General features: G+C 52.5%; 1 protein-coding gene across 1 annotated transcript; it reads left to right on the top strand.

Moving 5' to 3' along the window:
- Window positions 1-5,469: 5,469 nt before the first annotated feature.
- On the top strand, window positions 5,470-11,998 carry MAA_01819 (glutamate synthase; the record flags this gene model as incomplete). Its single annotated transcript, XM_007819817.1, has 4 exons — window positions 5,470-5,642; window positions 5,705-5,745; window positions 5,817-11,802; window positions 11,863-11,998. The coding sequence occupies 4 exons, from the start codon at window positions 5,470-5,472 to the stop codon at window positions 11,996-11,998; spliced, it is 6,336 nt and encodes a 2,111-aa protein (XP_007818008.1).
- Window positions 11,999-12,250: the final 252 nt, after the last annotated feature.

Below are 12,250 nucleotides of genomic sequence, written 5' to 3'. Positions count from 1 at the left end.
TTCTCACGGCAAGCACCGATAAGCACACCGCGCCGTAGTATGGTTGAGCTTAATCGTCCTTTGAATGTTTGCGGACATTGAAGGTTGAAGGTGGTCGTAAACAACATGGTTCCTGACCCAGAGGACCCACAGTTGCCGCGCGTAGCGCGCTTAAACAGCCGCCAGGATCGAGCTTCCTAATGTACTATGCTAGGTATGTATGCGTATGTATGTATCGATATGGTAGAGCAAGATGCATTGCATGATGGACATATGTTACAGGTGGAGTAGCCAATCATTTAGACATTTTGACTCTTGACCGGCACAGACAACGCAACGTCACCCCCGTACCGCCCAGAAAGCATGTACATTTGTATTGACAAGGTCCCAGGCAAGTTGCAGGTCATGCCTCCCGGAAAGGCTACCCTACAGTTGTGCAGATGGGAACTTGACAAAACCTGCAGTCCTGAGCCGGTATTCCAAGCCCGGTCATCCTGGATAGAAGAGGACCGTGATGGGGTTTATGCTGTTAAAGGCCATTACATGATGCTCTAGGTATGTATGCATGACCATGAGGGCAGCCGACCACGTTAGCGATTGGCGGTGCTTGGTCGCGTGTCTTCTGCGTATTAACAGACGTTTGCATGTTGACATGTTCCACGTTGCGTGATATATTTTACTGGTTTGCCGCAGCCTCACCCTCGACGTCGGGACGAAGAGATGATCGGGATTTTCCGGGATCCTTCGCCTCAGCTTTCATCCATGCCCTGTTGTGCCCGAACTACACCAAACTGGACCTTCACCGCAGGGGTTGACAGGCAGCAGGCCCCAGGGTCCTAACAACCTCGCACCAGACAGTTCTGGAATTATGGACCGCGTGAAACACATGTTCCTCAGCATGCGCTGGCGGTCAGCAACTACTCCGTAATATTGGGCTCGGGGTTGAACTCCGAAATCATTTACAGCCACATTACGGGGTACGGAGTACGTAGTGGGCACCAATGTGCAATGTGACAGAATTCCGGCTGGAAATAGCATGTGGGCGGGCGTGTGCCGTTCTCTCGGAGCCTGTCTCGTTTCTTGTCGAGGTACGCCAAACTCAGGTCGATAAGCTGATTATCAGTAGAGAGCGCCTGAAGTATGCATACCTAGCTGTGAATACCAATCGCCAACCATGGGAAAAAAAGGTTATGGCCACTGTCCATTCCGAAATCCCACCATTGATTGACAAATTGAGTTTGAGCTTCATCCTGCCGCGAACACAAACACCCTGAAGGACGGGGCTGGATTTTGTCAAACCATGGCATCCTGTGCCAGTCTTTCTGGTTCTGGCCTGTGCTACCGTTGCACCACAGCATGTGCGCGTTCCCTCCGTTGATCGACAAGCTTCAGAAAGGCTGTGACAGCAACGTCAGATTGGTCATTTCCATTTGCCACCAGAATCGCATGTCAATACCGTATTGTATCTAGATGGACGCCATTGAACTCTGCCAGGCTGATCACCGATTCTGACGGACTCCTAGAGGCAGGATAATGCGGCACTCGCCATCAGTCGATGTGAGTTGACGGCCCGGCAGCCTGCTCCACGTCGAGATAAGGGCGGAAGCGCCATGATTGGTTCACCCTGCTCGTTTTCTGTTGTCGATTCATTGACAACAGCTAGACTGAGGATGTGGGTTACAACGACGAAACATGGCTGAAATATAACTGGTATATCCGAACCGGTTCCGATCGTTGGTGAAAGACCGCTGCGCATTCCTTTGTTGCAAGCTGGGCCATTTCATTCCTTTTGCCGCCAAGTGCGCAGAAACTCCGACGGCTGATGCCACAAAACACCATTCGCTACGTGTTCGAAGCAGAGCATCCTCCAACGGGAATAAATGGTCAGCCGCCCTTACACCGCGCATCACAATGATGAAGGACAAAGAAAATAAAAGTTATGTCGTGTACGTATGTATAACAAACGTCCGCAGTGGCACCGGCCAGCCCTCCATGGTCGCCGAGGGCTAGACCATGCAATGTGTCTGCCTGTGAAGCAGAGATCTCGCGGAACAAACACACCTGCAGCCACGTTGAGACTGACCAGTAGGGCAACAAGCAGCGTCTTGTCTCCTTGGCCAACCACTGCAACGATGCAACGAGGCGGAAATATTGCTGCTCGAATGGCTGGCAGCAGCCCCGTCCCCCGCGTCGCGGTGACGACACTCATGCAGCATCCTTGTCTGAATAATTTAGAGTGACCGTGTCTTCTGGGACCAGCGCGACATCGGCGTCAGACGCTTTGAAATTCCAGGCCATGATTGGCGCAAGAGAGTTTTCTCCCCTAGTGAGATGCGGCACCCTTGACGTTGCCCTTCCAAGCCTTCCGAGGCAAACCATGACGGCTGGCTGCATCCTTGGAAGCACATGTGGGTCCTGATCCCGCATTCGGAGATTCTGGCACCAGATTGCTGTTACAAAAATGTAGTAGCAAACCGCTTCATGATTACCACCGATGTGAGGTCAGAGATATACATCCGACGAATGTGGAAAGCCACATATACGGTTGCAAAGCAACACCACCATCCGCGGGTTTTTCTTGTGCACGGAAACCTTAGCTCTTGCTCCTGGTCTGGGCCCCTCCCTCGTAAATTATTGACTGGGCGGGGAGACAATGAGACCATTCTTTCTGCCCACGCCGTTGCGGATGCCTGCCACTGCTCCGCATCTCTGGGACCGTCCTGGCTTACCGAGCCCATTAACGCTGGTGACAAGCCGGGGTGCGGTTTTGTGAGGGTAATTTAGGGGTTTTTCGGGGGTAATAAAATAGTTTTTCGGGGGTAATGGAATAGTATTTTGGGGGTAATCAGATCTCGCTCGGCAGACGCAATAGGCAACGGCCCCAGAAACCATGCCCAGCATCATCTGAGTTTATTACGTACGGACCTGCAGCGTGTGGCTAGATCCTGGGACGGGATAGATCGGGATCCCGGCTGGACGTTTTCCCACCGGTCCCAGCTCCCCTGCCGTCGTGGTTGGAATGTGTGCATGTATGTGCACAAAATTATAGTTCTACTCAGTCCTTCCCATGCCACAAGACCGGCGGGTTGGGGGCTTGTCAAACACCAGTGTTAGTTCCAAGTCTGAATATGGTGGGCATAGGCGAACTGGCTGTGCTGGTAACGGTATGCGGCATCGGAGGCGTAAAAGGCGCGGCAGACGGAGAGAAGGACAGCATGGAGGTCCCCTTCCTTCGCGTTTCGGCTCAACCAATCTGCGTGGAAGTATTAGTGAAACAGATCATTGTTCATTGAGGTGTTTTCTGACATGTGCTTCTTGGGTGGTGGAGAGTGGAGGGGTTGGTTGCTGCCCTGCTGCCCTGCTGCCCTGCTGGCCTCGTCGGCTCGGACGCCTCTCGGTCGGATTGTCGCCTTGTCCAGTTGCTTGGGCGGACATGACAGGACCGCTCGCAGAGCGGGTAGGCCACGCTACTATTACACGAAGCACCGAGCTTGTGAGCTCTCCAGCAGCAAATTAATGCAACATTGGTGAATTTTGTGTAGGGCCACCCATGGCGTTGAGATGATCCCAGTAGACTCCACAAAGTCGCAGCTAATCAAGCCCCCGGTAACCCAAATAGCCGCTGGTGGGGGAGCGTCCATTTTCTTCGTCTTAGTAGAGTTGCCCACCACCAAGGTTATCGTTTCTGCAGCACGGAGTAAGCTGCTGGGATTTTGGCCCTGGGCTTGGCGTCTGGTTGACTCGACTGACTTTTTGGCTATTGTGGGTTATGTTTGAAAGATGATGAGCGTGAGCGGGCGAGGCCGGAGAACGACTCCATGGCACAATAAAAGCATGGCTCTTTCCCCCCTCCCCGAGACATCCTACTGAGCTTTCTCTCCTTTTGAAGTCTTGCTCTATCTCCGCATTTGACTTGTAGCGAGTTGCGTTGAAACCCTTCATTGATCTATCAAACCGAAAAAAAATATTCCCATCCCCCTGGTAAGTTGATTGAGTCAACCCCCCTCTTCCTTTTTCTTTTTTTTTGTGATGTTCTGTTGCGCCGTCGAATCGACCAAGTGGGGGATACCGACTGTCGCGGGAGTGAAATTCAGGCAGCAGGGAGCTCCGACCTCGAAAGTTGTTGGCCTATGCTGGTCATGCCGTGGTCTCTGGAAACATTTCAGTGACTGCCGATCTGGTTCAACGAGACGAAGCAAATGTGGTGGCCGTCAATGGCAGACGACAACTTCGCGAAATCCTCAATAATAAGCCCAGAGGCAATTTGATCGGCAGCCAAAAAAAGAAAAGGCGACGAAATACGGAGTGAAGCAGGCATAACAAAAGACATCATCAGCAGCTTGGCGACGTCGGCAAAATATGTGGTCTTCATGGGATGAAGACACATGCGCAAGGACAAGGGACAAGCGACCTGGACTTGGGCGGGCAGGCGCAGGGTCTCAATCAGCGGACTGTTATTGGCTGCACGTTGCACGCTGCACGCTGACATCTGCATCGCTCCTGCTGTTGCATCATGCAAACGAATGCCGCTCGTCACCACGGATCAAGGGTGCAGCCTGGTAATATTGAGCAGAGCTGAAAGCAGAGCTCGGAAGAAGAACCCGAATTATTCCCATTCTGATCCCACAGGCCTTGCTTGGAGGTTGAATCAATGGCAGTTTTCGACTCGATGATGCGTCGTTGCTGGGCTTCGCTGCAACGCATGCCAAAAGCCAATGCAACCAGATTGGAAACCCTCACGAGCTGGCACGGTTGGTTTTGCGAGGGCTACGGGCTGCAAGGATCACCAAGCGCAACTGGCTTTGTCTGCAGATGGACTTGGAGGGCTTGGAGGGGCTCGTGGGGCGATGACCCGGCTCCGGATCTCTCCCGGCTAAAGCCAAAAAAAAGAAAGGAAAAAAAAAAAAAAACAAAGGGCCAAACCTCGTGGAAGTCAGATGTCAGCAAGCAGCTCAGTGGCCGCAAGATGGTGCACCAATGCAGGTGCGAATGGATCCACGACGCCACTTTGTCTCCACCAAGCACTTCAATGTTACCAGGTATCTGGACTAGTACTAGTTCTGCCCTGTGTCTGTCTGCTAAGCGGCATCGGACGCCTTACACTTGAGCAGGTTCTTGGATGATGGCCCAGCGGCCTGTCTGCCATCAATCCGCCGTTCCTACTGTCCAAGTGCTTCGAGCAGATCCCTTTGCGGCTGGTCTTACATCACTTTGTTGCACAGCTGTGAATTGTCTTTATTTGACGATTTTCCCTTCATTTCTTACTTCTCTGCGTATCGAGCACTCATACCATTCGCTCCAACTTTTACTAACCGCCCTCCCTCCTTAGATAGATCTGTTCCAGAGCAGCCCTCGGCGCTGCTCTCACCCCTTCGACAAACCTAGCCATAGCAGTCCTCTATAGGCACGAAGCCTTAGCGGATCCTGCCCTGCAAAATCAAACTGCCAAAACTCTCAGCCCAAGACTTCAACTTGCAAGCCTTGCCTAGCATGGGCCTGCTTCCTGAATTCGACGATCGACACATCGAAGCTGAACAGCAGGAATACCACCCATATGAGTATCAAACTGACAACAATGACTCATGGGCTGGTGCCTTGCCGGTAAAGCAGGGTCTGTACGACCCGGCCTATGAACGAGATGCGTGTGGTGTAGGCTTTGCTTGGTGAGTTGTCACAAAAATCAGCCTCCCATGAAGAATGTGGAACAGCTAACAGAGGAGTACAGTCACATCAAGGGCAAGCCCAGCCACAAGATTGTCAGCGATGGTAAGTAGCTCGCGGATGGCTGCCTTCCATCCCCGCTGGAAACATTTGCTCACGAGCTAACGCGTGGACAGCTCGCAATTTGCTGTGCAACATGACCCATCGTGGAGCCGTGGGATCTGACGCACGAGACGGCGACGGAGCTGGTGTCATGACATCTATCCCTCATCGGTTTTTCATCAAAAACTTTGAAAAGGAGCAGGACATTAAGTTGCCCTCTCCTGGCCAATACGCTGTAGGAAACTTGTTTTTCAAGCCCGACGAGGAGACTCTTGAAGAGTCTCAGAGGCAGCTGGAAGATGTTGCCGAGTCGTTGGGCCTTCGGGTCCTGGGATGGCGAAGGCCTCCCGTCGACTCGACACTGCTCGGCCCCGCGGCGAAGTCTCGTGAGCCCATCATTGCTCAACCCTTTGTCGTCCTTGCCTCTGCCTATGGCTCTGGTGTCGCTCCGGAGATGACTGATCCGCAAAAGTTTGACGAGAGATTGTTCGAGCGACAGCTCTATATTCTCCGAAAACGTGCCACTCATACTATCGGTCTCAAGAATTGGTTCTACCTCTGCTCCTTGTCCAACAAGAATATTGTCTACAAGGGTCAACTCTCTCCTGTCCAGGTGTACTCGTACTACCATGATCTGGTCAATGCCGATTACGAAGCTCACTTTGCTCTGGTTCACTCTCGATTCTCCACAAACACCTTCCCTTCATGGGACAGGGCGCAGCCTCTTCGATGGGCCGCCCACAACGGTGAAATCAATACCCTGCGAGGCAACAAGAACTGGATGCGCGCCCGGGAGGGCGTAATGAACTCTGATATCTTCAAGGAGGAGTTGGAGCAGATGTATCCAATTGTCGAGGACGGTGGCTCTGACTCTGCCGCCTTTGATAACGTCCTCGAGCTTTTGACCATCAATGGCGTGCTCTCCCTCCCCGAAGCTGTCATGCTCATGGTTCCCGAGGCCTGGCAAGGCAATGACCAGATGGACCCCAAGAAGGCCGCTTTCTACGAATGGGCAGCTTGCCAGATGGAGCCTTGGGATGGCCCTGCTTTGTTCACATTTGCCGATGGCCGGTACTGCGGCGCCAATTTGGACAGGAATGGCCTCCGCCCTTGCAGATTCTACGTCATGGATGATGATCGCATTATCTGCGCCTCCGAAGTCGGTACTATTCCCGTTGAGCCTGAGAGTGTTATCCAGAAGGGTAGATTGCAACCCGGAAGAATGCTGCTGGTAGATACTAAAGCCGGTCGCATCATAGACGACAAAGAACTCAAAGCTGCTGTTGCCAACCGCCACGACTTTCGCTCATGGCTTAGCAAGGAGCTTCTTACCATGCCCAAGCTTCTGGAGAAACTCGAGTCTGCTATTGACCTCGCTGCTAAGCCCAATGCTATACCCCTACAAGAGGACCCTCTTTTGCTTTCTTTTGGATATACCCATGAGCAGGTCAGTTTGCTGCTTGCTCCCATGGCTGCTGATGAAAAGGAAGCACTGGGATCTATGGGCAATGATGCTCCTCTAGCTTGCTTAACCCCAGCACCTCGACTGCTGTATGACTACTTCCGTCAGCTCTTTGCCCAAGTCACCAACCCTCCGATTGACCCTATTCGAGAGTCTATTGTCATGTCTTTGGAGTGCTATGTTGGCCCCCAAGGCAACCTTTTGGAGATGGATCCCTCTCAATGTGGCCGCCTTTTACTGCCGAGCCCCATTCTCTCCATCCCAGAGTTCAACGCCATCAAGAACATGTCCACCGTCCAACCTGAATGGACTGTCAAGACTATTGACTTGACTTTCCCCAAGTCCCAAGGAGTTCAGGGCTATATCAAACATCTGGATGAAATTTGCAACGAGGCCACTGCTGCCATCGAGGCTCGTGACAGAATCATTGTACTTTCCGACCGCAAGACCTCAGCTGACCGGGTTGCCGTCTCTGCTGCTCTAGCATCGGCCATGGTGCACCATCATCTTGTCAGCAACAAGTGGCGTTCCATGGCCGCTCTAGTAGTTGAAACTGCTGAGGCTCGTGAGGTCCACCACATGTGTGTCCTGCTTGGCTATGGCGCTGACGCTATCAACCCATATCTTGCCATGGAGTGTGTACTCAAGCTGAACCGGGAGGGATTGATCAAAAAGAAGCTTTCGGATGAGGCCCTTATCCGCAACTATATCCACTCTTGCGATGGAGGCATCTTGAAGGTCATGAGCAAGATGGGCATCTCCACACTTGCCTCTTACAAGGGTGCTCAGATCTTTGAGGCTCTCGGTCTCGATGAGACCGTTGTCGAACGCTGCTTCAAGGGTACAGCTTCACGTATCCAGGGCTTGACGTTTGAACTCATCGCTGAGGATGCCTTCCGTTTCCATGAGCGCGGTTTCCCGTCCCGGTACACTGTTGATATCAAGGCCCTTCCAGAGTCTGGAGAGTACCACTGGCGTGATGGTGGTGAACCTCACATCAACAGCCCTGCCGCCATTGCTAATATCCAAGACGCTGTTCGAAACAAGAACGATAAGTCATACGAGGCTTATTCTAAAGCAGAGTATGAGCAAATCAAGAACTGCACTCTCCGAGGCCTTTTGGACTTCAACTTTGAGGATGCTACCCCTGTGCCTATCGATCAGGTGGAACCATGGACTGAAATTGTCAGACGATTCTGCACTGGCGCTATGTCTTACGGCTCTATTTCCATGGAGTCTCACTCCACCCTGGCTGTCGCGATGAACAGACTCGGTGGCAAGTCTAATACTGGTGAAGGTGGCGAGGACCCCGAGCGATCGGAGCGCATGCCAAATGGTGACACTATGCGGTCTGCCATTAAGCAGGTTGCCTCCGGCCGTTTTGGTGTCACTTCTGCCTATCTCGCCGACTCTGATGAGCTTCAGATTAAGATGGCACAGGGTGCCAAGCCCGGCGAGGGCGGCGAGCTTCCTGGTCACAAGGTCTCCAAGTCTATTGCTCGCACCCGTCACTCTACTCCTGGTGTCGGCCTCATTTCTCCTCCTCCTCACCATGATATTTACTCTATTGAGGACCTTAAGCAGCTCATCTATGATTTGAAGTGCTCTAGCCCCCGATCACGAGTCTCCGTCAAGCTCGTCTCCGAGGTCGGTGTAGGTATCGTTGCCTCTGGTGTGGCCAAGGCCAAGGCTGACCACATCCTCATTTCTGGACACGACGGTGGTACTGGTGCTTCTCGATGGACTGGTATCAAGTATGCTGGTCTCCCTTGGGAGTTGGGTCTGGCCGAAACCCATCAGACCTTGGTTTTGAACGACCTTCGTGGCCGAGTTGTTGTCCAGACTGATGGCCAGCTAAGGACTGGACGTGACGTTGCCATTGCATGTTTGCTCGGTGCTGAGGAATGGGGCTTTGCCACTGCGCCTCTCATTGCAATGGGCTGCATCTTCATGCGCAAGTGCCATTTAAACACCTGCCCTGTTGGTATCGCCACCCAAGACCCTGAACTGCGAAAGAAGTTCCAGGGAACGCCTGAGCATGTCATCAACTTCTTCTACTATATTGCCAATGAGCTTCGAGCCATCATGGCTCAGCTGGGTTTCCGTACCATTAATGAAATGGTTGGCCATGTCGAACACCTCAAGATGCGTGATGATCTTCGCACGCACAAGACTGCCAATATTGACTTATCGTTGCTCCTGACACCTGCTCATAAACTTCGACCTGGTGTCGCCACTTTCAATGTCCGAAAGCAAGATCACAAGCTTTATGTTCGCCTTGACAACAAGCTCATCTCAGAAGCTGAGTTGACTCTTGACAAGGGTCTCCCATCCCGAATCGAATGTGACATTGTCAACACTGACCGAGCGATGGGTACGTCGTTGTCGTATCAGATTTCCAAGAGATATGGCGAGGCTGGCTTGCCTATGGACACTGTTCACGTCAACATCAAGGGCTCTGCAGGTCAGTCTTTCGGCGCCTTCCTCGCACCCGGCGTCACACTGGAACTCGAGGGTGATGCCAATGACTATGTCGGGAAGGGTCTTTCTGGTGGTCGCTTGATCGTCTACCCTCCTCGTAATGCCGTTTTCAAGGCCGAAGAAAATATTCTGGTTGGCAACGTCTGTCTCTACGGTGCCACCACTGGAACTTGCTTTTTCCGCGGTATTGCTGCTGAGCGATTCGCTGTCCGCAACTCTGGTGCTACGGCAGTTGTTGAAGGTGTTGGTGACCATGGTTGTGAGTACATGACTGGTGGTCGTGTTATCATTCTGGGACGTACTGGACGCAACTTTGCTGCTGGTATGTCTGGTGGTATTGCCTATGTGCTCGATATCCACAGCGACTTCCGATCCAAGCTCAACACGGAAATGGTTGAGGCTGGACCAATCACGGACCCCTCTGAAATTGCCTTTGTCCGTGGCCTCATCGAGGATCACCACCACTACACTGGATCCGAGCTTGCTGCCCGTATCTTGGTTGACTTCAACCGTGCTCTCCCTCGCTTTGTCAAGGTCCTTCCTGTTGACTACAAGCGAGTCCTGGAGGAGGAGGCTGCCAAAGCTGCTGAGGCTAAGCGTGCTGAGTACAACCTCCCTGTTGTTTCTGGAGTGAAACACAAGAAGGAAGAGAAGGCTGCTAAGTTGCAGGATTTGGAGGAGGCTATTGGTGATGCCAAGGCCGAAAAGAAGAGGGCTTTGGTGCTTGACAAGACTAAGGGGTTCATGAAGTATGCTCGCCGCTCTGAGAAGTACCGCGCTGCTTCGACCCGGACTAAGGACTGGGCTGAACTCAGCTCTCGTCTTGACGAGGATGAGCTCAAGTATCAGTCAGCCCGTTGCATGGACTGTGGCGTTCCGTTCTGCCAGTCTGAGACGGGATGCCCCATCTCCAATATCATTCCCAAGTGGAATGAATTGGTCTTCTCAAACCAGTGGAAGGATGCTCTTAACCGCCTTCTCATGACCAACAACTTCCCCGAGTTCACTGGGCGTGTGTGCCCTGCTCCTTGCGAGGGAGCCTGTGTCTTGGGCATCAATGAAGATCCCGTCGGTATCAAATCTATCGAATGCGCCATCATTGACCGTGGTTTCGAGATGGGCTGGATGATTCCCCGCCCCCCTGAGATCCGCACCGGCAAAAACATTGCCATTATCGGTTCCGGTCCCGCTGGTCTTGCTGCGGCCGACCAGCTCAACCGTGCTGGTCACAGCGTCACTGTCTACGAGCGTGCCGACCGTCTTGGTGGCCTCTTGATGTATGGTATCCCCAACATGAAGCTTGACAAGCGCATCGTCAAGCGCCGAACCGACTTTATGGCCGCGGAGGGCGTAAACTTCAAGACAGGCGTTGCCGTCGGTGAGGAGGGTCAGCCGTCACTGTCTGACCTTCGTGCCAGTAATGACGCCGTAATCATTGCTACTGGTGCCACGGTTGCCCGTGATCTGCCTATTAAGGGCCGTGAGCTAGGCGGCATCCATTACGCCATGGAGTTCCTGCACAAGAACACCAAGTCTCTCCTAGACTCGGAACTCGTCGACAATGCGTACATTTCTGCTAAAGACAAGCATGTTGTCGTTATTGGTGGTGGTGACACTGGTAACGACTGTATTGGTACATCGGTTCGTCACGGTGCAAAGTCGGTCACCAACTTCGAGCTGCTGCCTCAGCCTCCTCCCGAGCGAGCTAGCGACAACCCTTGGCCCCAATGGCCCCGCATCTATCGCGTTGACTATGGCCATACTGAGGTTCGCCAGCACACTGGCAAGGACCCCCGAGAATACTGCATCATGTCCGAGGAGTTTGTCGATGATGGCAGCGGCAAGGTCAAGGGTATCAACACCATTCGTGTGGAGTGGACCAAGTCTCCTAGTGGCGGTTGGGACATGAAGAAGGTCGAGGGGTCTCAGCAATTTTTCCCTGCTGACCTCGTCCTCTTGGCCATGGGTTTCTTGGGACCCGAGGCCCGTGTTCTTGGAGACGAGATTGAAAAGGACGCTCGCAAGAATGTCAAGACACCTGCCGGCAAGTACTGCACCAATGTAGAGGGTGTCTTTGCTGCCGGCGATGCCCGTCGTGGACAGTCTCTCATTGTTTGGTAAGTCTTATGTTCTTTTCCAGAATGGCTTGTATTATTTTGCTAATATTTATTGCGTAGGGGTATCAATGAAGGCCGCATGGCCGCTCGCGAGGTTGATTTGTACCTCGAAAAGAACACTAATCTTCCCGTTACTGGTGGTATCGTGAAGCGCACCGCCCAGGAGATTCTGGGCCGTGTCGCCGAAGTCAACTAAAGATTGAAATGAAACTATTTCATTTTAGTGGAGTTTTGGGGCACAATTTCTTCTCCAAAATGATGATTTATGGTTATGTTTTGCTTGTTACTGTGTATGATGGCATTGATACCACAAGACGCAGCTGACCTCGGGGTATGAGAAGAAATGATGTTTTACATTGATGATGGAGCACGTATATATGAGTACATGGCGGTTTTACGTCTAGAATAAATATAGCCTGTTGAATCAACCGTCTTCCTAACACCTATG

The sequence above is a fragment of the Metarhizium robertsii genome (assembly GCF_000187425.2).
Source record: "Metarhizium robertsii ARSEF 23 chromosome Unknown MAA_Scf_1, whole genome shotgun sequence".
NCBI classification, from domain to species: domain Eukaryota; kingdom Fungi; phylum Ascomycota; class Sordariomycetes; order Hypocreales; family Clavicipitaceae; genus Metarhizium; species Metarhizium robertsii.
Note: the sequence above shows the minus strand (reverse complement) of the source record. Positions and strands in the feature narration are given on the sequence as shown.